The sequence below is a fragment of the Epinephelus moara genome, chromosome 1 (genome assembly GCF_006386435.1).
Source record: "Epinephelus moara isolate mb chromosome 1, YSFRI_EMoa_1.0, whole genome shotgun sequence".
Lineage (NCBI taxonomy): Eukaryota > Metazoa > Chordata > Actinopteri > Perciformes > Serranidae > Epinephelus > Epinephelus moara.
The window spans coordinates 24,513,416-24,540,728 of NC_065506.1; the positions used below are offsets into that span (position 1 = coordinate 24,513,416).

The window sequence follows — 27,313 nt, forward strand, 5'->3', positions numbered from 1 at the left end:
TAAAAGCTTGAAGAGGAAAGCTGTCTCTCGGTTCTTCTGTCCCCTACCCCCACATTTCTATTGCTGGAAGGCTCCAACAGCTGGGTTACAAGACAGAAACAGTTTAAAGGTTGATAGGACCACGAAGGAAGCCATAAATAAGAGAGCCAAGATAGCTGTTTATTGATGTTTTCCACTTGTGGTAGATGTGGAGAGGAGCGACTCTGTTTTATGAATAATTAAAGCAAACAGAGAAACTTTTTCGGCTCTTTTTTAGTAGGTGATTCTTCTGGCCTTTGTGGTTTTTCACACCGTTCAGTGATAATGAGTTGTTAAACCAGACACTTAGTGGGACAAATTTAACAGGAATGGAAATAACTCTGTTGCTGCTTTTACTCTGAATGAGCAGTCTGTAAAATGTTTGTGTGTGTGTGTGTGTGTGTGTGTGTGTGTGTGTGTGTGTGTAGTGAAAAGTCAACATGTTATTTTGCTCTCCACAAAAGTTTATGTTAAGCTCTAGCAAATGATAAGAATTCTTAAAGTGGTTTCTGTGTGGTTTTATTGTTGCCTAATTTGTTAATAGAGTAATAACACAGCAAATAGTGTCACAACAATAAAGAACTAACAAGGACCAGATTGAGGGATCCAATTCAGTGGCCTTGTTCATTGTCTGAGTTACAGATCTCTTAAACTAATCAACAGCTGTAAATTTTCTTTGTTGCTTTGCTCATGGTGGCATTAGTGCACTTTCACCGTAGGAACCTTTGCAGAACTTGCCTGCTGAAGACCCGTGTATTTGTAGAGCGGCCTATGCAGAGACATCCACTCACTTTGGATGAATAAGAGGCTCCATCAATCTGTCACTGATTGAGATAGCACAGATGGAGGCTTGGGGCTCCCCGATGCTAGGTGCTGTCCACCGGGGTGTAAATTATGGCCCTGTCTCACTGTGTGGGTTAGTGGCCCTGCCTCGCCAGAGCCTGACCTGCAGTTCTGGAGTTTTTCACTTCAAAACCACCATCTTACTGCGATCAAGATCAAACAGAGCCAAAGTTAGGGGATACTGTGCAACTAAATGATTTATCACAACGAGCACAGCGAGAACTCTCCCCCCTCCTCCTCGGCCTTTGCTTACACAATCTCCCTGTTCGCACACACATGGCCACATACTCTCTAAAACACATCTCTTTGATTGTGACAGGGTAAGTGTGCACCGCCATTAATATGTCCATTGGTGTGAAATGCCTACTTGTGCAGCAAGTGTAAATTATCATCTTAGCAGACACGTCAACATCACGTCCCCTGTCTCTTAATCACTGTTTAAGGAAGAGCAGTGACAGCGAGGTTACCCTGTTAACTTCCCATACCTTCAGTCTGCGGCCCTCCTGACAAGGAACGTGTAAATCCTTACGGTGTCATTATGAAAAACACTTGGCTTCATAAATCTGTTGCAGTATGGGCTCTTTCTCTGGCGAGCACGAGACGCGGCCGAGACAGAAGTGCTCCTCTAGATGTTTATTTGTCTGTGGAAAAGCTTCACATTTCTTTAAAAATTACTTCCTCTTTGTCCACAGATCCCACGAGTAAAACTACTGTCCTTTAAACATTTCCTTGACCTGAGATTTAGAGAACGGTTAAGTACACAGGAAACCCATCAAATCTCAGATGTTCCAAGGCAAAAAACCCAGCAGTGCTAGGAGAGGTCAGATTTATTGTTGATTCATGAAAATCTAACTGCATGTAGCCTTTGTCTTAGCAATGTGGACATTTCATCAAGACTGTAGAGTAAGCTCTGATATATTTTGTGCAGTTAATAGTATTTACTGTATTAAACCTCAAAGGTGTCTATTGAGTGGTGACACATTTTCTGGCATTTTGCTCTTCGCAGATGTTTGAAAATGGAAGTTTTGGGATTTGGGGATGCCAGTTGGTTAAGTTACTGACTTATATGCATTTATTGGCAATGTTAGGGAAGCTGCTTTGGAAGCATAGCTCTGCAAGCTACCTGTTACATCACACTGGAGGACGCTTAACTACAGCAAAGCTACTCTCAGGAGAAATGTAGTTTGGTTTACTAAAGCTACCAAGAAAAAGTAGTTCATACTGCTTTGTAAAAGAAATGATCGAATTGACCATGTACATGTCATACAAAATTATAATAAAATGTAATACAAAAGTCGCATGCCAGCAAAAAATGCAAGTCAGTGGAGTTTATTGCATAAAGTGTCCACTTGTTTGGTACATAAACCAAATAAATAAAATACCCCCTTACTCATGATAAAGTGCAGGAGTTTTGGTTTTGTATGAAATTACTATCAGTCAGACACCTGCCTTCAGAAACAAGCGTCCAGGTGCACTAAGCAGGAGTTAGCCAGGTAACTTCTAAAACAGCATGAAACCACTTCTCTGAATATTTGTTAATAAATAGCAATAATCAATATGATGATTATGATTATTATGGTCAAAGGGGGTTTAATTACAGTAGAGAGCAATGGTAAAATCAGAATTTTTAAAAATAATTTCTTTCATTTTATGGTCCAAACTTGTTTGTAGTTTTAGTAGTTAACTGCACAAAAATAGCCAAAAAGTAATTTAACTACTATGCAAATATGAGTGTGGTTGAATTACCAGCAAGCTACTATACTACTATATGTAGTTCACTCCTCCCCAACACTGTTTATTGGAGAAGAATTCCCCTAGAAACACTTTCAACCAGTTGTATTCAGCTGTAAAAAGCAAAATGTAATATCCCTTTTAAGGTGTAAAGAAACTAGCATGATATAATCCCTGAAAAAGGCTTTATTTTAAACTGTCTGGTGCTCCAGGGATGTTCCCAGTCTTTCCGACTACTGGAAGAAGCACACTAATTCAGTGAATCAACAGAAAAAGTGAATAACACATTGTTTGTAATTACAGCCTTATGTCAAATTAGTGTTTCTCACATAACTTCTGAGTCAGAATGAACAACTTTAACCACTTGCCCACACACACCGACGAGACAAAGACGTTTGCCAGTCAGTGACAGCGAGGTCGCCCTCGCCAAACCCAGGATCGCAGGGTGGCATTGTCTGTGGGTGTGTGAATGAAAAACATGAAGGCTCCATGGTGTCAGACATGTGGAGAGGAGTAGGAGAAAAAACACCAGCTGGTCTCCACTTTCACATGCTCTCCACTCACTTGTAACAGTAGTAATTATAAGACTTTTGAAACCCGTCCAGAACCAGAGAGGAAATAGAGGTCCTGTGATAGGGGAGGATATGAAACTTCCTGCACAGACGAGAGTTGCAGGTGCCCGGGTAGGGTTCGTCTGGCTGTGGAATCTTGGCGTGTTGTGTATAAACACGCACATATATACAGTATAAACCCTTAAACCCCCCCTCCTTAGCTCCCCCCCTCACACCACCCCACCTCTCGTCCTCCCCCTTTGAAAAAAAAAGAACAGAGTAGCATTACATATTCCTTCAGCCGTTAGCATCTGAGCTGTGAGAAGAAGCAAAGAGCCAAACAGATGTTTTGTTGGCTGCAGAAAATATTTTGGCATTTCTTCCTTCCCATTACACTTCACTCCGAAAATGAATTATCACAAAAAATCACGCAAAGTTGTGTTAACATAAAAAACTTAAAGACATGGACATTTTGCTCGGTGTATCGTGAAAAAAATCTCGATTTTTACATCGAGTGACTGAAACTTTTTATGACGGATGGCGATTATTAAGACACCTGCATCAAATGGCCAAATTAGCAAACTAACAAAAAAAGCTTTGAAATGTGTTTGTGCACATCATGTGTCATCTTTTCATTATCCCCATGGCCAGGCTCTCTCCAGATGATGTGACTGACAACTTTTGCAGAAAAACTTGGGAGTTGCTAAATGTTTGCAGCTGCCCTGTGGCCCATGCAGAAAGTCTTGACCTATATGCTTACTGCTTAGCTCTAATCCACATCAGGCCTCCTCGTTATGCGTCAGGCATCACAGATCACAGCTTTTTGTCTGCTTTAATGCGTTTCTGAATTAATGCAGCAGCACAAAATGTTCAAAACTTTATCATTTAAAAGTTGAACTTAAATGCCTTCATTGCGTGAGCAGAAAGTAGTTTATTCTGAACATGTTGTCATCTCTGCTCTTAATTCTAAGCACTCGTTGGCAGTGCGGGTTGTTATGAACATGAAACTATCATGTGAAGTGATAGTAACAACCCGGCAGGGAATGGGAAAGAAAACACAATTTGTCATTTGAAAATGTGCACCCTTGCACTAGCTTTTTCATTCTTGTGTTCTTTGCCCCTCGTCCAAATGATCCTAAAAGCAATTTTAAGAAACCTCGAGAGTTGATTTACGACTCGGCCCTGTCATCTTAATCAAGTCTCTCAATGGAACGAGACAAAAGTCTAACACCAGTCCGAGCCCAGAGAGAGGGCCGAGCCAAACGGCGGCTGACAGTTGTCCTTTTCTGGCCGTGATTTAGGTGGCGGCCTGCTCCACTGTTCTCGTGCTTCATCCGTTCTCCTTTAGCAGCGTCTTGTGAGAGGGGTTACGCCATGCATAAAGCTACCCATGGTCTGCATTCTTGCTCAGACTGTTGAGGCTGTCAGGGGGCTCCTCTGATTTAGGGCGCCCCACTTCAGTGGCCCCTATAAATTTAAAAACTAATTCAGTGCTCTACAGGACTTTCTGTTTTTGTAGCTGGCCCTCTGCTCCTTATCGTTACTGACAATTTTATGAAGTGCTCTTAATGAGCGTCAGATTAAAGGTGGCCTCTGATGGAAGGCGCCTGAGAACACTGGGCGGGGAGAAAGAAGCCACTTCAGCCTTGTCTATCTCTATGTGTGTGTGTGTGTGTGTGTGTGTGCGTGTTAAGGTGTGTGGGGGATGGTGTGTGTGACCAGTACAAAGGAAACGTCAAGGAATGAGTCTGTAACGTATGGTTCTGCGGGGTGGTACACACAGATACTGAACACCTTAAACGTCTGAATGTGAGTTATTCATACGCAGAGAGCACATTATGAGCCTGTGAGCCGTGGGAATGAAGAGGAGGAGGGGGGCAGAGTGATGTGTTTGCTGTGACTCCAACAGTTTTCAGACTCCCTGGCATTTTATACCAACCCGAAAGTAAACACGGGTAACAGTTTACAGCCAATTAAATAGTGCTTAAAGCCCAGCGTTTATGGAGGTAAACATGTTGGAGAGTTTAGGGAGGCTCAGGCCAGTGGGATACTTGAACCCTGCTCTCAGTTTTGCTCTCAGTGCATCTGAACTCCTCTAAAGTAGAAGGACGGTAAGAGCATATGTATACACAGAGGGATTTGTGCCAGCAGATGTTCTCCTTGCACTCTATCTATCAGGCAGACTGACAGCCATTAAAAACAGTGTGTGAGTAGTCTGCCTAATGGATCTAAACATGTCAGCGAGGAAGGAGCATTCTCTTATGACTTAACTTGCATAAAAAATGCAAGTTCAGTTTTCAAATTTTCAAATTGTCAAATCACACCTTGCCTTCTGTTCCACTTTTCATCAGCTTATGAGGCGTTCACTTGTGTTTTTTGTGGTGTAATTCCCAGCTTTGTGGCTCTGTAAACATTTGTTTTTCTTCTGGTCTTAATAGATGTTGAATATGTCCTGTTTGGAATCCCAGGCGGTTGTTTAACGGAAGACTTGCTTTAACGCATCACAGAAAACCAAGCACGGCACGTGTTTTATGATCTCGTAAACGAGCAGCGATGTTGTGAAACGTGTGTCTGTGTGCTTGGGGGTGGGTTGGTGGGGCTCTGGTGTCTGATAGGGATTTATCTGCCCCCCCACAACCCCCCACCCCTTTGTCTGGATGGTGGAGCACTCCCCAGAGAGCAATGCAGGACAGGCAGGAATCTCTGTCCAGATTTCCAGAGATTCTCCCATATCCCTTACACAACCGCCTGGAAGAGCTGGGACTGTTGGTCTTTCACAGCCTCGGCTACAAGCATGTGATGAAATGATTACTTAACATAACAAATATTTAAAAATAAAAAAAAGTCACGATCTCTCACTCAAGCTCGGTTGGTTTGCAAGTTGCATTTAAATTGAATTCATACAAAGGAAACTACATCCATAACCTAACATTCAGATCCGTTATTGCATCTGCTCACTGAAATACTGATAACTGCATTTTTCCCCTGCAGATCTTCATCAACAACGAGTGGCATGACTCTGTTAGTGGGAAGGTCTTTCCTACCTACAACCCGGCTACTGGAGAGCAGATCTGTGAGGTCCAGGAAGCAGAGAAGGTAAATGTTCTGCAGCATGGCATCTTCCATCTGTCTTTTTCACTGATATTCAACTATCTTACATATGAGTATCAGTGCCATACTTTATAAATACTCCAGGTAAAAGTCCTGCATTCAAAAGTTTACTTAAATAAAGTAAATATTAGCAACAAAATGTAATTAAAGTATCAAAACTAAAAGTACTCATTATGCAGAATTACCCCAGTCCATGTTATAATGTTATACTTTTGGATCATTATAATTAATGCATTAACATATAAGCAGCAGTACTTTACTGTTGTAGTTGTTAAGATGAAGCAAATTTTAACTTCTCCATAAACTGCTTAGTGGTCTAATCAATAACAATGCATCATATTTTGTAAACTGAGCATATGTTCTGTGTGTAAAGAGTATAAAGTACAATATTTCCCTCTGAAATGTAGTGGAGTAGAAACTGAAAAATACAGTCTGGGGTTTTCTTCTCATGACAGCCTTAAATCTCACCTTTTATTATGTCATACATGTGTTAGGTAGTTGCTTACATTTTGCAGAGCTGCCAGTTGTTCTATTCCAGTACTTATTTCAGTGACATTGAGTACAAAAAAAAAAAAAGTGTGTTTCAAAGTATGCTCCTTGTCTGATAGGCTGATGTTGATAAGGCGGTGCAGGCGGCTCGCCTTGCCTTTTCTTTGGGCTCTGTATGGCGAAGGATGGATGCATCTGAGAGGGGTCGTCTGCTGTCCAAACTGGCTGACCTGGTGGAGAGAGACAGCATCTATCTAGCTGTAAGTCAACCGGATATTAGTATTATTCTGAATCAATTACTGTGAATAACCCTTAGTTGTTTTTTAAGTTAGGCTAAGGTATGGGTAAGGTAAGGTAAGGTAAGGTAAGGTAAGGTAAGGTAAGGTAAGGTAAGGTAAGGTATTTCCAACATGGATATACCTCTGAAAATGAATTAAGGCCTCTTATCCACTTGATTATTACCCTATTTATGTAACTGTTAACAGTATAACATTTATTCTCATGTTTATTTCATTTTATACCATCTGCAAAGCACTTTGAGTGCCGCTGTGTTTAACAACACTTACAAACTTGCTTTGCCTTACAGAGAGCATACAGCTGTAACCAAGAGCTATACTTATAGCGTAGTGTTATCTTAGTGTCGCATTTCACCCATGGGACAGTGTAAAGACTGGAACAGTATGAAATTATGTGAGGATCACAAGGTTATATCACATATTTCTCAAACGTCTCCCCCGTCTCTCTTCAGACTATTGAGTCACTGAACAGTGGGAAGCCTTTCCTGCCCACCCTGTTTGTGGACCTCCAAGGAACAATAAAGACACTGAGATACTTTGCTGGATATGCAGACAAGATCCACGGCACTTCCATTCCAATGGGTAAGATCCCTCTTTGAGCATGATAGCAGAGCTGTAGTGACGTGGACAAAAGGCCGAGTGTTGGTTTGAGACTGTAGGTAAAAGAAAGGAATTGTAGGGTTACACTCTAAAGAGACATTTTTTACATGAACACAGTTGATGGTAAGGTGAAATCCCTGGCTTGTTATTGTTAGGGTTGGGTATCGAACCAAACTTTTTTGCGTATCAATTTCACTAAGTATTACAGTAAAAACTACTGAACAAAAGTTTGTTTCTTGGTCAGATTATAATGATCAGGTGTTTCTCAGGCAAAGTTCTTGTACAACAGTTTTTATAAAGACATGAAACACGGACACATTTCAAACATAGACTGTATAGAATAATGGATGTGGCCACTGTGACGTCACCCATTGATTTGTGAAGTCCTGTTTTGAAGCCTTGACCGTCATCATCTTTGATTTTTAGAGCCACAAATGACCATATTTGGACAAGATGCTGGAATTAACCATAACGCTAGCTGCTAACTCGGTTAGCATGGTGCATTTACTTAATTTTCATCTGCAACAAACAGGCTTAAAATCATTAAAACAAAATGTTCTTACCAGTAAAAAATATACATCTGACTCTGTAGAGATTTGAGTACAACTAAACACGTAAGACTTTTTTAGGCTACCAAAATGTCATAATTAAGCTTTGATGACTTCAAAAGACACTGAAATAGCGACAGCTATGGCTACGCCTACACTCTGTAAAAGTGAGGTTATGTCTTGGTTAAGTTACCGAGCAGCGTCGTTGCCGCGGTAACAACTTGTCAATAGACGGCACCTACTTGTCACTCAAAGCGACCACACCCTTAATTATTCTTATCTTTAAGCCTTTAAACATTATAAACACATATCTCTGGGGCGTCGGTAGCATAGTGGATAGTGCTGGCGCCCCATGTACAGAGGTGATGCCTCGCTGCAGCGGTCGCAGGTTCAACTCCGGCTTGCAGCCATTTCTGCATGTCACCCCCCACTCTCTCTCTCTCTCTCTCTCTCTCTCTCACCCCCTTCACTCTGTCCTATACAATAAAGACAAAAAAGCCCAAAAAATAATCTTTAAAAAACCCCACATATCTTTAAACATTTAAACAGGTGACTTACACAAAAATTCATCCCCATACAGTTGTCTTGAAAAAGGATTTTAACTACACGCCAAAACTGTTTTTAGTACAAGGCTGTAAACATGTTCACTTCTGCTGTAAAGTTGGGCATGTTAACATGGATGTCTGTGGGGACTGACCGGCTTCTGGGGCCAGCCTCAAGTGGCCTTCAGAGGAACTGCAGTTTTTGGCACTTCCATACTGGCTTCATTTGTCAGCCCAGGAGGTTACCGTTCGATTTTAAACCTGCAATAAATTATTTTTGGGGGGCTTCTTGGGGGCATTTGAAACATGATGCAAACTCAACACTGACATATGATCATCTTTGATATGCCATGTTGCTATATTGATAGCAACAGTTGTTCATTTACACATCCAGTAGTTATGGAACATCATTAGTATTTGGAGTGATGTTTCTGTCCTCCTGATACATGTAAGCCCAATACTCTCCTTTAGCTCTGTTTTCTGTCTCCACCAGGGGAAATATCTGGCTCTTTAGCTGCTAAATGCTCCTTGTTCCCCTTCAAAAAAAGTTACATCCATGACCCTTCAAGTGGACAAAAATGTCCATTTTCTAGAAACTTTTGTAGTGTCCAACAAAAAGTCACAGGGGGGTGATTTTTTGCATGGGGGTGTCATTCTGGGTGAAATTTCAAAATCCCAACTTTCAGCATGAAAATCCATTATTTGAACCTGTAATGCATTTTTATTTCTATCCATGACCCTTCAAGTGGACAAAAATGGCCACCTGTCATTTAGCCATTTGTTATTTTTGCTGGGATAAAAATGCATTACAGGGTCAAATAACGGATTTTCATGCTGAAAGTTGGGATTTTGAAATTTCACCCAGAATGACACCACCATGCAAAAAATCACCCCCCTGTGACCTTTTAATTTGTCTTGTGAGGGAGTTTTGAATTTTGGAAATGGACAAAAATGTCCAGGGGTAACACAAGGGTTAAGTTCACCAGCTAGTCACTAACTGTGTCTGTCTCCTAGGCATATTTAAGTTAGAAATTTTTAAGTTATTAATTTATTTAAGTAAGAAAGTTTTTGTAGAAAAAACACTTTCAATAAGCAACGTAAGGTATCAAATTGGTGATCAATCCCAACACTAGCATTACTCGTCCTGATGAGACTGTCACCAGTGTCGCCTCTCTAAGGCAGTTGAATTTGGGGGGGTAGAGGGGAAAGTTGGCTGTCTGTTTCGACAGGAAGCACGAAAGAGGAAAATAGAATAAGAGAGAGGACATGAGAAACCTCCTGATACCGCCGTATTGTCCCTCTCAAAGCTTCTCTTGTACACTGCTGCCAAACCAACCGCGGTGAGCATTTTGCCAGAGCTTTGGTTTAAAGCTTTATTGCTCTAGTAGACATCCAGAGGAAATAAACAAGGTAGCCTGTAGCCTGTGTGATGTAAGGCTGTCAGTGATCGAGTTTGTTCACCTGTCAGGATGAAGTCGAGGACATCTTTCATCAACAACCCTTCAGCATCAATCTGTCTTGCACGTTATGCTGAGATGATTGTGTTAAATCTGTATCACAGACAGAGTGAAATGAATGGGGAGTGACATTGTGTGGAGCACCTTTGGCTACACACTTTGGTATAGTTTACACTGCTTGTTCCAAATTGAAATATAATTCATCTTGCAGGAGACGTACTTTCAAACAAACTTCGCAGATACTTGAGCTCCTCCTGAAAGTCTCACATCTAATAGGTTTAAAGTTTCATTCTCCAAACAATAACAGTTTGGAAAGACCCAACATCCACTTTGAAATTAAGGAAAGAGGTTGACATATGAGAATCTGTACTGCAGGTCTTTGTCCATTGTCATACTTCCACTGCATCCCATTGAAAATGATTATCTGGCTTGTTATCTAGCATCGGTCATTGCGGTCCAAATCCAACATGAGGCAATGTTTCGTCAGCTGACGACTGTTGTAACAAATTTATACACACATTTCTCAATATCAATTGTTTTTGTGGAGAATGAACAAGCATGGCACACCCTCAGTAAGTACCTCCTTTTACTTAAGTAATGCAAGAGGAATGAGCAAACATTTCCAGCATAACACCCATCTCTATGACCTAAAACAGTTACACACATGCCTGTGCTGTAGGAGGCTCGAAACGAAATGTAATCTCTCACCGGGGTAAAGCAACCAGGAATGTTGCGTGTGGATTCATTTACAAATTAACATGTTGAGTCAACAACACCGGGGGTATCAGGTGGTGACATATTTCATCTGTTTCAGGCATTTTACAAGCTTTAATCTACTGAAGCATGAAATAAATAACCCTGTTTCTCATTTGTGTGTGTGTGTGTGTGTGTGTGTGTGCTGCACGTGTGTTCCTCCACAGATGGAGAGTATCTGACATTTACCAGATATGAGCCCATTGGAGTTTGTGGACAAATTATCCCTGTGAGTATAACCCTTCCTACAAGTGACATGCATGATGGATACGGACGGATGGGGGAAAAAAGGGGAAAAACACAGATAACAATGAACTGGCAAAGTTTAAAAGACATGTCGTTGGTTGTTAGTCTGTCCTGTTTGTTGAATTACATTCTGCATTTTCCAGTAATTCCCTGACAGTCACTGTTTATGTGTGTAAGTCCTGCTGGTAAGCCCCGAGATGGCTGGTGCCAGTGAGTTTGACTAATAGAGAACGAGAAGTGAGAGGCAAAAAGAGCGAGCTGAGGGATTTCACAGAGTGGGTTTGAGGAAAAGAGAATGGTGAGAAAGGAGGAAAAAGATCAAGGAGAAAGAGACACTGTTGATTGTGCAAGAGTGCAGAAAGCGTGTGGTTCTGCGTTGAGCCCCATGGGCTCCTGTGTAAAGCAGAAATAACACAGGCCTGTGTTTTGTGCAGTGATATGGGTCTATTGCACATGTGTTGCAATTTCCCGGCTTTCTCAGAATACTGTGGGAAGAGAAAATACTGTACAAGTGCCGAGAACATTTTCTCACTTGACTATGTTTAGACAGAGTGAAAATGAGAGTAAGTGACTTAAGAGCGATGAGTTATTGAGCTTGACTTGTGACCACCCAGTGTGTCAGTCAGATGCATGATGTCTTTTTCCGGTGTGTGTGTGTGTGTGTGTGTGTGTGTGTGTGCGTACGTGTGTGTGTGTGTGTGTGTGTGTTTGTCATGCACAGTGGAACTTCCCCCTCATGATGACAGCATGGAAGCTGGGTCCAGCAATCGCATGTGGAAACACTGTTGTCCTCAAACCTGCTGAGCAGACGCCGCTCACCTGCCTCTACATGGCGGCTCTTGTCAAGGAGGTAAATGACAGAATCTCGTTGCCAACCGCACATATGTTCACGAGGCAGTTTGCCAACATTTTATTCGGGCAGTCCAGCATTAATACTCCCAATAACTGAATCCGAATCACTTACAGGCTTCAGTTTGCCAAGAACACAGTGTTCACTATGAATCTGGCCAACACTTTATTTGGATAATCCAATATTAACGTAACCACAAGGCGACAAAGAACAGATGTTTAACAAAGTGTCACTTGTCTATCTGGCACATCTTTTCAGAGTCTGTAATCCTAATTTCCACCCTGAGATTAACACCACACAACATGTTTGCGAGAGTTAAAGGGTCAGTTCACCTAAATCACAAAAAAACCAAACATATTTTGACACTCACTCACAGTGATATGTAGCCACTCAGATAGTTTTGATTTTATCAGCTTAAGTGTTGAGATTTTACTCTGCTGCTACCCCAGTTTTAGTGGAGGTTAATGGAATTTTTTTGTGGTCTTAAAGCATTGAGAAATTCCACTTTAAAAACTCAACAGCAACATGCCTTGATGAAACAATGCTCTGGTTTTATTGGGACAGAGATGAAAAAAAGATTTTAAGTACATGTACGAACAAATCTTGTTAAAAGCATATTAAATGACTGTGAAAGCCACAGAAACAATCATAATGTTATTACTGTTGCAAATAGTTGCTGACTGAGATATTATGCTGCTTTCACGTCATGTTGATTCAACCAAAATTACAAGCAGCTGAGTGGGAAAAATATGTTTTCGCCAGTCTTTGACTTGTATTGGGAATTTCTGACACTGACGATATGTCCTACTTGGTGGAAAGAACTGCAGACGTGTCAACAAATGGTTGGCTGCAAACTATTGAAATAAAAACCAATATTATCATTGATTCAATTGATTCAGCTGATTTTATTGGGGCTGTACAGTGTTTGTTTATATCTAGTTTCACTTGGAAATAAACTGTGACAAATACGTAACACAAAAAGTAGCTAAAGGTTAGCACTTGGGCTAACACCTTGGAATAAAGCTTAATCCTGTAGGATTATATAGGTAAAGTTTAGCACCAAATCGAAGTCTGAATTAGTGTCGAACGTAGCGACCGTATACAAAGTCGTCACTTAATGATCGACGTCCTGAAGTACGTTTGAATGGTGATGTGATAAAAAAGCTGCTTAAGCCTCAGTTACGCTTTCCGTACTGACATAAACTGACACGGAATTATGATAAGAAAGCATTTTGGATTGTTTAAACTCCTTGTGACAAACCAGTATTCTCCCAAACTGTAGGGGCCAGCGTATTGAAAAGTCATGTCCACAGCATGACTTTCCATTTCCTTAACCCGTCTGCGTAGTTATAAAATGTCTGATGTGCACAGACAGGCGAAAACCTGTGGTATATCCCCTAGAAGGGGCGTGTCTAATGGTGTGACCTCACTTCGGGTCACACCATCAGACATAAATCAAGCATTAGTTGGTAACTTTGAACTGAACGAAACATTTGGAATCAGCAAAGTTTAATGTCAACAGGAAGTTTAATGTCAGTGCTGACACATTACAAAAGAGCACTGACACACAAAGCAGGATAAAACATAACAGAGCTTTATATACACTGCAGCAAAGACAGTCAACACAAAATAAGACTAATTCAAGTATTTAGTAAATCCAGATCCAAAATGTGGTGTACCAGTGCATTGTATTGTCTTAGTCAGTGGCAACAGGGTAAGCACGTTGTGTACAATAGAGGTAAACACATGAGTAAGTTAAACAAGATAGGAACAATGCAGCGTTATGTTAATGTAGAAAAACTTAATCATCTGTACAGATCTCAGTGTCCACATCCTCCCTGTCTCCCCCCTGCCCTCTCTGGCCTCGCCTCTTTCTGGAGACTATCTGTCTGTCGCCTTCTTCTTTTTGATGTTCTCTCCGTTCTCTGCTGGTAGGGAGGTTGGGTTGGGTCCGGATTCCCCCACACTGCCTGTGGTTTTGCTTGGCTCTGCTGTCATCTCCGCTAAAGCTTGTTTCCTCTCATATTGTTTTGACAGGCCGGGTTTCCACCGGGAGTCATCAATATTTTGCCAGGATTCGGGCCAACGGCAGGAGCTGCGATTGCTTCGCACATGGGCATAGACAAAGTGGCTTTCACAGGATCAACCGAGGTACTTTTCTTTAATAATGTGACTCAGATCAACAGCTGCCTACTGCTTGCTTTTGTCAGCGAACACAAGTGACACAGTGACCAACATGTGCAGAGCATAAGAGCAGGCTGGGTAATTAGGGGACGTTGTGTGCCTGTATTGAAGTCTAAATGACAAACAAATGGGGTCTTATATAAGCTGTGTGCCCTGTCATTACTACTCATGACAGGGGGCTCCGATTTTATCTGGCACACATGCACATATTTGCGCTGTCGAGAGTATACAAACACATCTCTGTGAAAACACTGCCTCTCTTCTGTTTTCCCTCCGCTGTCTCTGCTGTATTAAAGCACCTCCACAGCGCCTGTCATTGAACTTACTATCAGGATAAACCCTGTAACTCTGCAGAACAGCATAACAGTTAATGGAAAGCTAAATCATCAAGGACATACCATGTTAGGTGTTGAGTGCTAGGAGGTGTTGCGGTCAGAACACATTCCTCAAGCCAGAGGGAACAGCCAGAGCGACAGGAGATTATTTTACTGTAAATCATTTATAAACATCTGTTATTTCTAACTGCAAGCTAACCCAACTGGTGAAACTGTTCACAGCAGTCCTCATGTAGAATTTATGTTTTGATGTGACCAGCCTGTATTTCATATGTGTTGTTGGTAAATGAGCCAGTTTTATCTAATGTTCAGATTAGCCTTGTGGTTTATGCTAGCCTGTTTTTATTCCCAGGGCATCAAATATGGCAGCTTGGTCAGGGGTCATCAATGTCTGAGTCTGACACGCATTAAACTCCAGTGTAACCTATCAGTGGCAATGACGTAGTATAAAGAATGAGAAAATCTGAGTAGGAAAAGAGGGGTGGTGGATGGGTCAAACAGACACAGGACTTTCATCCAGGAGACCACTGTTTGTGTCTTGTGTGAAACTAAAGCCCTGTTTCTACTGAGCAGTACTGTACAGTTCAGTATGATACGTTTCTTTCCGTTTCCACTGCGAAAAGTTGTGGATGGTACCAATGGAACTGTTCTGTACTGTCCCCATTTTTGGTCACCCTTCTTTTGGGGTACCTAGAACGCAGATCTGGTACTAAAAGGTGGAGCTGTGAACATTGCAGTCCATTGATTGGTCAATAGCAGATGGTCACTCTGCTCAGGGCTGAGTTGTGGCTGGTTTTGAGGCTCATGTAACCATTGTTCATACTGTGGAAAGTTTTATTAGTAGACTCTAACTACTACTCATCTATAAGATGAAAGGATGTTTTGCTGCCTCTTGCAGCAAAATAACTTAATTCACTGGGCCGACTGCTGGCAACCTTTAAGGTGGAACGTTAACTTGTAATGTTACTCAATGCATGAAATGACGGTGTGAATCAATCGACACACCTTAAATTTCACTGTGACGACTTTAACTATTACGCTAGGGTCTAGGTACCATGTCTGAAGGGTTACTTTTGGTTCCAAAGGTACCATACTGAATGTGTTTGGTGGAAACGGTGCTTAAGTTGCTATAATGATTGATCGCCACTGCACAGCATGCATTTAGGGGTGCGGTGCCTTGCTCAAGGGCACCTTGGTAGTGCCCAGGAGGTGAGCTGACACCTCTCCAGCTACCAGTTCACACTCTGATATGAATCAGCAACCCTCCAGTTCACAAGCCAAGTCCCGACAGACCAAACTACGGCCATTATGTAGATAACTTCATGTGTATACGTTACATATGTCACGTGACACAGTTCTTAACCCACATATTACGTACGTACGTAACAAACATCCTAGTTTTAACCCAAACCATGATCTGTTTTCTAAAGTAGTTTTGTTGCCTTAACCCAACTTAGTTTTGGTGATGAAACCTACATTTCCTGTGAGCATGAGAGTTTATTTTGGCACTGCATGTAATAAGGCCTGTCACGATAATTATATAATCAACATTTCGAGGTCAGAAAAATGATTGAGGTCATGCCCATATATTGTACAATATTGCCCTTGTGTTTACATGCACATTTGTTTACATCAGAATGTCACCATAATTTAAGCCAGCATGATTCCAGAATAAACAGTAGGGTTATTCTGACCATTATAAGACTTGTTGTGAGAAACCTCCGATAAACCCACACAGGTATAGAAGTCATAGATTACTGTTCCTGATGAGCTAAACACACACAGTGATGAAAGCAGAATTGGACAGCATGATGATATACGTATATTTATCCGGTGTATGAATGGCTTTAACATTGTGTCTTTATGATTTTCCAGCACAGTGTAACATAAAACATACATTTTCCTATTCTAATCTCTCACACACACAGACACACCCAATCAGTGTGTGCACGCGAGCTTGCATAAATGCACCTTCTAACACAAACATCTTCTTTGTTTTATCATCCCGTCTTGATTGAACATTTCCTTTGTGAGTGGCCCAGTTTTTTTTTACTAGTTTTCCTGTTGTTTCATGTGATCTGGAGTCAATTACTGAGAGAATGAGCCAGTGCTGTAAGAGACTGCTGATGCCCAGACAGTGAGTCACCACGCTGTAGTAGCAGCGGTGAAGGGGGGATACTAGCCACCACAGCATCTTCGCACATGATGGAAGGTGGTGGTGTAGCTACAGGTGGATTTTAGGACCACAACTCATCCTTGTTCTGACTCACATGTGGCTGTGACTCCACATGGTGGAGTCTCGCAGCCCAGAGTATTTCCTTTACCCCTGAATAAACACACGCGAACCTCCCCTTAGTCAGCCGCTTTGTGTTTCTCATCAAAGACAGACAAAACACATCAGAAACATTGAAGCCGAGCCAAATATTGTGTTGTATTTATACAGCTTCGGTACCAGCCACAGCACAGCAGTTGATTCTCCTCTTTTCTATTATGTCTTAGTATCTTAAAGCGACCCATACACAAGAGAACACAGAAAGAGAATATGAATCTTTTCCATGTTGGAGGTGGGGTTTTTTCAGTTGCACACTGAGAGGGTATTTTTCCGCTTTATCTTGTCAGTTATCTTGGAAAATAAAACAGGCTGTATGAGTAACAGGAAGATGAATACTTGTTTAGGGTGTAGGGTTGTGAGAGAGGTGTGTGGGGTTTCTCAGGACTGTTATCTTTTGAGTTGGTGCAATATTTTACGACATTAAAAAAATACAAGTGAAAGCAGCTGATTCAGTCTACTGTTGAGACAAAGTAGACTCGTGAGAACATATTTGACAGCAGAGAAAATATCTTGCATGGAGGCAAATCACTCACAATGTCAAATCACATGATTATAAAAATAATTCTCACTCATATGACGTATGAAAGCGGACTTATAATGACCACATCATTACTATGACTACTATCTTCTGTCATAAAGGAATAGTTTAACATTTTGGGAAGTATGGACTTTTGCTGTCTTGTCAAGAGTTAGATGAGAAGATTGATACAACTCTTCTGGCATAGAGTGATATCAATCTTCTCATGTAACTCTGGACAAAAAAGCGATTTTCCAGAATGTCAAACTGTTGCCTTAAAGAACAATACTGGTGGTTTCACATATTTTAGCCTACAGTATCTGCTACAAGTTACTCATACTTTATATGGTAACTAACTAACAAGTTTGAAAACTGGTTAGGGGAATTTTGTCTACTGTTTTAGGCATCCATAAGTTCCATTAATTTCCTTTTGTCTTTAAAATCTATCAGCAGACTCCTGAAACTTTGTTGAGTTGTATTATCAGGAACAGTGAATCTCATATCTACATTCATTTTTGTTTATCTACTGTAACACACTTCTTCCTAACATACAGTGAGAAAGCAAACTCTGGTAGATGGAGCGCAACAACATTATTCAGGGAGCCTATCAAGCCCTGACTGAACCTAAGCGGCAACTTGTTGTTGCCCTGAAAACAGGTTGGAGGTGCTTGCTCGCATCACAGCCAGTTAGCATTAACATTGTGAGTAGGCTTGGGCGGTATCTACTTTTCCATACTTAATTTCATACCTTCCTGACATTTTCCTGGGGTAATTTTTCTTTTTTACTAGTGTAACGTTATCCCCACCACTCTCAGTCACCATCTTTCTCAGCTCAGCTTCCTGTTCCACCTGTAGAGACTGACCTCTGGTGGCAGGTGCCTTGCACTACATCACCTCAATACAGCATCTCCATATCAGTTTAATAGGAAGAGGAGTGTCTGACTTTTTGACAGTATTGAAAATCATACCTTCAGGATTTGAAAATACCGCAGTTTTCCCTAATACCTTGATACCACCCAAGCCTAACTGTGAGGAAACAAAAAACATACTTTTCTGCTCTTAAACTGCCTCATTATGATGACGATGATAATGTCATTACATTGTAACGTAACATAAATGAATGCAGCTCTGGTGTTCGCTGTGATTGACATTTCAGATTCAGCTTATTTATTTTTCATACCACAGGGAAAAGAATGAAAATCAATGGCTGTCAGGAACAGTAGAAAAAACATTAAAAAAAATCTGAAAGTATACATGATTTACAGAAGTTTAAACCTGCAAAAAGCACTGGTATAGTCCCTGAAGATGAGTCACACATAAGATTCCCTTTAGTGACCTTATCTTATTGTTTCAGTTTTTTTTTTTTTTGCATCATATTAAGTAGAAATAAGTATGTAGGAGGATAAAGAAAAACCACAGAAAATCCCCCTTCTATATTGACACGCCAGACCCATTTTATACCAACCTCAGATAGTTACGTCACCACCCACACACCTTGTGGTTGCTTCTTCCTGCCCTTCATTAGAAATCAGATGCTGTTCCCGTCTGAAACATCATTTTATTTCCCCGTTGCTGTCTCCAAAATCCTGTAATAGATATTCATTCTGTCTGTTTGCAGAACTCATGTTTCAGCTGACCTACCGGTGCATTCCCTGTTCGGAGCTAACCAACCTCTTTAAGCTATTTAATGGCTCCAGCTGATTTACTGATCTGGCCACGGGCCTGCATTTCTGTGAGTAAACCCCAGATCTGTTTCCTTCGCTAGGTCGGCAAGCTGATCCAAGAAGCAGCTGGGAAGAGTAACCTGAAGAGAGTGACGCTGGAGCTGGGAGGAAAGAACCCCAACATCATCTTTGCAGATGCTGATTGTAAGTTTTCAAGTAATGTTTTATTCAGCGCTCCATTTGCCCGTCACCCTCACTAGGTGGTCCGTCACTATCACTGTTTTGTTTAGTCATGTGTCCCTCTCTCAGGACCTCCAGTCTGTGGATAAACACACACGGACGGAGATTCTTAAAATGCTCAGAAGCTTTGTAGTGCTATGAAAACCTGTGGATGGATGGGTTTCATATAAATTCTAAGTGGCTCACCAAACTGGGGGTGCAGAGGCTTTCAAATGCTTTCAGCAGCCGTGAGAGGGGCTCCCTAAGGTCTGTAAATCAGGAGAATGGACCCTGACTCAGTCGGGTGCTTCAGCCGAGACCCATAAATCACAGGGGTCCGTTAACCCTTCGTATGCAACAGCAGGGTCCTGTCTCTCAGGTGTCAGGTATCAGATTTGCACAGGATAGCTCCAATAAATATTGGGCCAAATTTTGTAACAATATACTACACACATTCGTTTTAATCCAAATGAAGTTTGTGTGTGTAGATGTAATGATAGTTTCTGTTAACGACACATTCTGACTCATTTAACTTTCAAGCAAGATTTAATTTATTATATAATAATTGACCTTTAAAGGATATTCCCATGGTGTGCTTTTCTTTGATGAACAAAGAAGTTTTATCCAGCACTGATTAAATAAAATCCCTCTTTTCCCCCCAGTGGATCTGGCTGTAGAACAGGCCCATCAGGGCGTGTTTTTCAATGCAGGCCAGTGCTGCACGGCAGGCTCTCGCATTTATGTGGAAGAGCCCATATATGATGAGTTTGTTCGGAGAAGCGTGGAGCGAGCCAAGAGGAGGATAGTCGGCAGCCCCTTTGATCCCACCACTGAGCAGGGTCCACAGGTGAGGTCAACAGATTATAACTCCCCTTTTTTTCCACCTTCAAAATGTTTGTTTTTCCAACGTTTTTTTGATTTGTCTTCTCTGTCATGGCCTCTCATATTATCTCTGCCCTCTGCCTCCACAGATCAGTCGGGAGCAGCAGAATCGTGTGTTGGAGTTTATCCAGAGCGGCATCAGTGAAGGAGCCAAGATGGAGTGTGGAGGCAAAGCTCTGGGCTTGAAAGGGTTCTTCATTGAGCCCACTGTTTTCTCTAACGTGAGGGATGACATGCGCATCGCCAGAGAGGAGGTACAAAGATAACAGAGATTTTCATAACTCCAGCGCAACTAATGCATGTATACCTGTATAATACCACAAAATGAAAAATGCTCCATTCAAGTCAATGTCCTGCATTCAAAACTTTACATGAGTCAAAGTATGATTTAAGTTTCAAACGTAAAAGAAGTAATTATGCAGAATAACCCTTTTCAGCGTGTTATATTATCATGTATATTATAGTATTTAAATTCTATTATTAATGTATTAATATTTAATGTTATATCTGGTTGACGCAGAGCCACTATATACGCAGTTGGGTCATTGAATAATCTATAAAAATGCATTACAATTTATTTGTTGTTCTTATATTTTGTATGTAAAGGAACAGTGTGAAAGATTTAGGAAGATTTAGTGACATTGTCTGCAGAGGTCTCTTCCTCTCAAAATCAAATAGACCTGCTGGTTTAAACCAGTAAAAACAACGATTAAAGCCGTGTCACATTAAAAAAATCTGTGTTTTTCTGACATTGCTTATCACGGAGGGGCTGCTAACTATGATGACCGATAAACAAAAGCAAAAGCATGAAATTCAAATGGCTCTTTCTAGAGCCAATGTTTGGTTTGTCCATTCTGGGCTACTGTAGTCACATAGCGGTGCAACAAGGCGATCTCCATGGATGAGAACCCACTCCTTATTTGGATAAAAAACGGCTCATTTTAAGATTAGGAAAACACAACAATTCTTATTTTCAAGTGATTATACACCAAAGAAAACATACTTATTATATTATAAACCATTTCTGCCCTAAATCCTCCACACTGTTCCTTTAAAATGTGGACCTGCAGAGTCAGAAGTAGCTGAAGTTGTCAAAAAGATGTAAATATGTGCAGTAATTCTCTTTGAAATGTGGGTGAAGTTTAGAGTATAATGAAATGGAAATACTCAAGCAGAGTATAGGTACTTCAAAATTGTACATAACTATAGCACTTGAGTAAATGTACTTATGTTACTTTCCACCAGTGGTGAAAATACATATTGGATAAAATTTAAGTCCAAGGTAATTGGTGGTAACCCTATCCTTAACTTCTTTATATGTGACCGGTAATATATAAATCTAATGTATATGAATAAAGAAGGTGAACAAATGAGCAGATGTTAAAAACCTTTATATTCTCATCTGTTTCCAGATTTTTGGCCCTGTCCAGCAGATCATGAAGTTCAAAACTATCGAGGAAGTGATAGAAAGAGCCAACAACACAGATTACGGTTTGGCTGCGGCTGTATTCACCAACGACATCAACAAAGCCATGACCGTATCCACAGCCATGCAGGCTGGCACTGTCTGGTAAGCTTAATCTGCTGTGTTTCTTCAGCTGCAATCAGTAATATTTTTCATGTGGGAAGTATCAACCATCTCAGACTCTGGCATCCAGAAACTGTAAACTGGCAATGTGCCACTTCACTATCATTACACAAGCCACAAAGAAATGTTTTCCTTCCCTTTTTTTCACTTCTTTCCCTCAGCTCAGACATTTGAGATATAAAAATACCAAAAGCAACGTGCCAGCGCAAGACAACAACGCAGAATGTAAATTGTAAATGTAAACTGACACCCTAATTTTATAATTTGTATAAATGAAATGGTCGTAAAATGTTACTTCTTGAGTCCACCTAAACTTGTTTTGTTTCTTTTGTAATTACCTGCAGATGGCTATGAGCAGGGGTAGAATTATAGCTAACATACAGTGTCTGCCAAGAAATTTTCACCACTTGTCATACAATCCTCTGCTCGCTGAGGAAACATTTCTCTACCTTGTCCTTCACTCTTGATGCCGCCCAATCACCATCCCACTTCTCTTCCTCTGTTGAGGGTTTTGTTCGGTATTCAAAGAAGGACCAAACCTCTTTTCATACCAACTTTTTTTTTCCTCAAAAAAGTACCGTCTATTCCAAACATTATCCCCTCACAGCTGATAACAACCACAGTGACCACTTCTTATATTATAAAGATATTTGGCACTGACCGCAGATAACTAGAAGTTGTCTCCTGATTTTACAGATATGACTTTTGCACTCTCTTTTGATGATAACTTCAGGAAGTCAGTGGTCATAACTTCCCATAACACAGCAACATACCGTTTTCACACTTCGTTTTCCATTAACAGATTACATATAACATGTTAATTATTGAGCTTTGTTACCTTTGGACAGAGCTCCTGTTTGCTGTTTGTCCCTGCTCTCAGCCTTTGTGCTAAGCTGACTGGCTGCTGGCAGTAGTGTCATATTTATTAGGCCTAAGAGAAAGACAAGGAAGAGAATAAGCATATTTTCAAAATAATGCTGAATTCCTTTAATCCATCAATGAGAAAAAAATGTTGACTGTCAATTTTTCAATACAAAGCAACAGATTAACTCCCTGTGTCTCTTGAACAGCCACATTTACTCAGTTTGAATCTTTGTTGCTCTATGTTTGGGTTTGCAGCAGACAATGAGATGCTGAGTGACTGTTTGAGCGTCCAATCAGGACATCCTGTTATGGCTCAAAAATAGCTCCAAAATGAAAGTTGTGCTGATGTCAGCTATGTTACCCTGGCTGTCAGCTGGGCTTCCTTCCTGCATCATAGCAACCTCGAAATAGGACGTCAACTCAACCAAACAATAAACTAATGCACAAAGGACTTGAACGCCAGTCTCCTGGGTGAAAGTCCTGTGCTTTACCCATTCAGCCACCACAACTTTCTGTCAGAATGGACTTTGAAACTTTGTAAAGTACATCACCTGACTTTCTGGCATAAAGTCCTGAAGGCTAATTCTCCCATGCGCGATCAAAGATGGCTCAATTGGCTCTTAGGAACACCACAAACTTAAAAGAAAAATGAGACAGGAATATAATTTACATATACATATTGGCTTTATAAATGACATAAATGTCTTTTTTATATTTAAATATTGGGTACCAAGTTAGTCTTTGGAGGGGAATTGGACATCACAGTGTGGACGTCTGATCGCAACCATTTCGCAACCAAACAAATAAACTGTCAGTAAAATGTTGTTGTATTCAAAAAAATAAATAAATAAATAAAAAATCATCAATCATTAGCTTTTTTTCTTTTCCTAATTTGTAAGAGAGGGTCTTACTGGCCAATTACTAGACGTGGAAACATTACCATCTCGCCGTCTGCCTCATTACCGCATTGCAATCTTTGGCGTCCATCAGGGACCATTTTTGGCCAGGGACACGACGTCACCGTCTGAGCAATGTTTGCTGGGTTACTGTCAGGAAATGCTTTGAAATAAAGTGGCCATTGTTCTATACACCACTGAATCCTTCTCCTCCTCAGGATCTTCTCAGTCAGACGTTTGTCTCAGTTTCTCAGACTGAAAATTCTTTGTCTTCAGGCTGCTCCTTTCCCCAACTCCCACAGTACCAAAGTTTTCCCTTCCACCCTTCCTCATCTTCATTCTTCTTAGCATCCATTCACTCCTTTCTTCCCAGGCTGCTGCAGCTAGTAAAGTCACAAATACACAACCTGACAACTTTCAGCTGTGTTTACTAAACAATAATGGAATTAGGTTGTTAAATCCGGAGGGTTTCAAGAATAGCAGCGATGATGACAACAGTAAATCAGCCTTACTAAATGCAACTTTAATACTTTGGGACAGAATTATGCCCCATTTTACAAAAGCAAACCACAGGAGTGAAACGCACAAGAGTGATCAATGTTTTGTATATTTCTCAGGATAAACTGCTTCAATGCTCTGAGCACACAGTGTCCATTTGGAGGATATAAAATGTCTGGGAATGGACGTGAATTGTGAGTATGACTTGACTGCCTGCCCACTGAATATACACAAATTAACCACAATATTACTAATACTGACTTTATGTTTTGAAAGCCTACTTTCCAAAATTGCTTAACATCCCATAAATCTTAATCTAAGAGGATACTGCAATATTTCTGCCTCCAGCAGTGTATACACTATATTTCAGTTTATTTTGTTTAAACAAAACGAGCAGCATTTTTATTTTTTCCTGTTTTATGTTTTCAGGGGAGAGTGCGGCTTGAAGGAGTACTCAGAAGTGAAGACCATCACGATGAAGATGGTCAGCAAGAACTCTTAAGGCAGCAACACTTTTTTGGGAGGAGGTAGCGTCTTCCTCATCACTGACCCGCCTCTTGTTGGTCCGTCCACGGTGGCAAACCACATTAACCATCAAAACTAGTTATCTCCAGGGTAACTACAGGCTGTGACCACTCGCTGCCCTCCCAGTTTCTCCATCAACTCTGCATTGCTCGCCATGGACAGTCAGCCAATCCCTGTCCAGCTATCTCCACCCAGCTTGAGTTTGTGGACTGTCTCCAGTCTAACCGACAACCACTGAACTACCCCCATAATGTATACCTCCTCCACTAACTACACTAAAGCACTCACAGAGACGATGGGGGAGGCTGCTCTGACTGCAAACCCCAATAACAACCCCCTCCCAGCCGCTACACCCTGATCCTCAAACCCCCACCCGATGCTGGATGCTCAGAGACTCAGTTGCCGCTCTTGCAATCAACCCTTTACTAGCAACTTTTCATGTGTTGGGAGGCAGTTTTTCTTTGTACTGTGCGGTATGATCGTCAAAAAACCTCATGTGTCATTGTCTTGGTAGAATTTATGCAAGCATGTCAGCTCATTCAAGACCACTGATGTTGGCCGCCTCAGATATGAATGGATGAAATGTTAATTCAGAATTAAAATGGATTTCTAATTGTCTTTGTTTATATTTTAGCTTGTATGACTTTAACACTGTATGTCAAACCTTTGACTGATGTAAACGTGAAGATTTTAACCTCTTAAAAAGCATTTTACTCTCACCTGCTAAAAGAGGAGTAGATGTATTTTAAACATTATGTAACTGATTTTCATTGTTGTCCATCTATGTTTATGTTTATACAATCATATGCTATAAAATTATAAAATGACCATAGTTTTTTTCAGTAAAATCTTTTTTTTTTTTTTACTGGAAAACTCTTTTTCCCTGAGTGTTCACTACATTATTAGGACTCAGTGTCCACAGTCACGTCCCAGCCTCCTTTGCTGCTCAGTAGTTCACACAGTTTACAGTTTTTGATTCAGGACTGAGATCTTTGTGGACACATTTTATGTTCAACAAATGGGAGATAGTCTGGTCAATATTATTTGTATAGTCCTATATCATTCATTACTCCATTTTCTGTAACCGTTTTTCCTGTTAGGGGTCGCAGGGGGGCTGGAACCTATACCAATTGACATTAGGCAAGAGGTGGGGGTCACAATATCAACATTCACACTTATGGGCAATTTAAAGTTACCAATTAACCTAGCCTGCATGTCTTTGGATTGTGGGAGGAAGCCAGAGTACCCGGAGAAAACCCACGCTGACAAACAAACTCCGCACAGAAGGGCTCCCCTGTCCTGGGGTACAGGAACCCTCTTGCAGGAACCCAGTGCTAACCACTGCACCACCGTGCTGCCAGTCCTGCATATCACAAAACTATCATCAAGACGCTTTGCAATTTGTAGGCATATGACACCCTCTGTCCCTTTATCCTCACTTCAAATGAGGAAAAATTCCCCCAATAAAACCCTTTAACGGAGGAAAAAATGGTAGAAACCATTAGGAAGAGGAGCTGAGGAAGGATCCCTCTCCTAGGACAGACACTTTTGTCTGTACAGAATAACCACAAGAGTAAAATTACAGTAAAGCCAGTCCACATAACAATTCTACATAGAATGTAAACATATATGAATAAAATGGTAAAAAACAGACCTGGGTCAAACATATCGATTATTTAATTCGTCCTACTTGAAAATACTTGTTGATGCATCTTATTTGGAAATAAACAGGCCTGAAGAGAGGACTTAATTGAAATATTTGTCAACACCGAACACATGTATTTTAATTGCTGTAGAAGTACTGAAATACATATGTAATTAGCTACATCGTTATAAATTCTCAGACAACCTATCGTGCAGGTTAACTAATGACACGGAGGTAGTATCCGGTAGTAGGACAACAGTAGGACCAGCACAGATGACAATAATAAAATAAATGGTGGCTGAATTCCATTTAGCTTCTTCGGGTCCAGGGTCCTGGTGTTATCAGTTTTTCTAGTAACTCATGTGCTTGTTTTACTGTGAAACGCTACAGTAGATACAATTACAAACTACAGAGAGGTTGAAAAAAATGAAATGAAAAATGAAATTGAAATTGAAAAAAATAAACATATTTAGAGGATCTGCAACAAATAAATTCAGATCTAAACATGCAGCAGATCAGATACTTTCACAAACATGGCTGCTTTTGTGTCTACATCAGATAGACAGCTCATCAAAATGTCTGACATTCTGTGGAGGGTTATGACCAACAGAAGGGAGGAGGGTGGGATGAGCAACTTCCAAGGCCACACATTGCTTAATGACAGCTTCTGACATTTACAAGCATGAAGTAAAACCTGGTTACATAACTGCACCAGTGTCTAAATTTAGACTGTGTCACAGCCACCGAGTAAAGTCAACAACTACTGTAAAATGAAAGAGTGGAGGAACAGGTACAATGAACATTGATAGAAGGTGTAGATACACAGATTTACTGTCTCCTTAAAATGCAGTTTGAAATATTTGGAAGGCCAAACAAACCAACATTACAGATCTTTGTTCACAGTAGATATTACAGGATAAGCACAGGTGTTGCTTAAAACATTACAGAGAAATTCTGATATTTTTGAACCTGTACCCTATTTTCCCATGTTTTTGTGTGTAAGTGAATAATGGAGAAAACAACTTTTCTAACAGTAGTCCAGTATTGTGAAAGAGAGACCACTGCAGCTGTAGTGGCAAAAAAAAAAAACTGCACTGTAATCCCTACGGTCAGTTGTGTACCTTCAGTT

General features: G+C 40.8%; 1 protein-coding gene across 1 annotated transcript in view; it reads left to right on the forward strand.

The window, feature by feature from the left end:
- Positions 1 to 25,367, forward strand: part of aldh1a2 (aldehyde dehydrogenase 1 family, member A2) — a 28,208-nt gene extending 2,841 nt beyond the window's left edge. Inside the window, exons 2-13 of the mRNA XM_050045067.1 lie at positions 6,135 to 6,239; positions 6,863 to 7,003; positions 7,492 to 7,621; positions 11,107 to 11,168; positions 11,907 to 12,035; positions 14,073 to 14,186; positions 19,169 to 19,271; positions 19,949 to 20,133; positions 20,258 to 20,422; positions 21,581 to 21,738; positions 24,134 to 24,208; positions 24,444 to 25,367. Coding sequence (XP_049901024.1) covers positions 6,135 to 6,239; positions 6,863 to 7,003; positions 7,492 to 7,621; positions 11,107 to 11,168; positions 11,907 to 12,035; positions 14,073 to 14,186; positions 19,169 to 19,271; positions 19,949 to 20,133; positions 20,258 to 20,422; positions 21,581 to 21,738; positions 24,134 to 24,208; positions 24,444 to 24,516 — 1,440 coding nt within the window. The 3' untranslated portion in view covers positions 24,517 to 25,367. The remainder of the gene's footprint in view (positions 1 to 6,134; positions 6,240 to 6,862; positions 7,004 to 7,491; positions 7,622 to 11,106; positions 11,169 to 11,906; positions 12,036 to 14,072; positions 14,187 to 19,168; positions 19,272 to 19,948; positions 20,134 to 20,257; positions 20,423 to 21,580; positions 21,739 to 24,133; positions 24,209 to 24,443) is intronic.
- Positions 25,368 to 27,313: the final 1,946 nt, after the last annotated feature.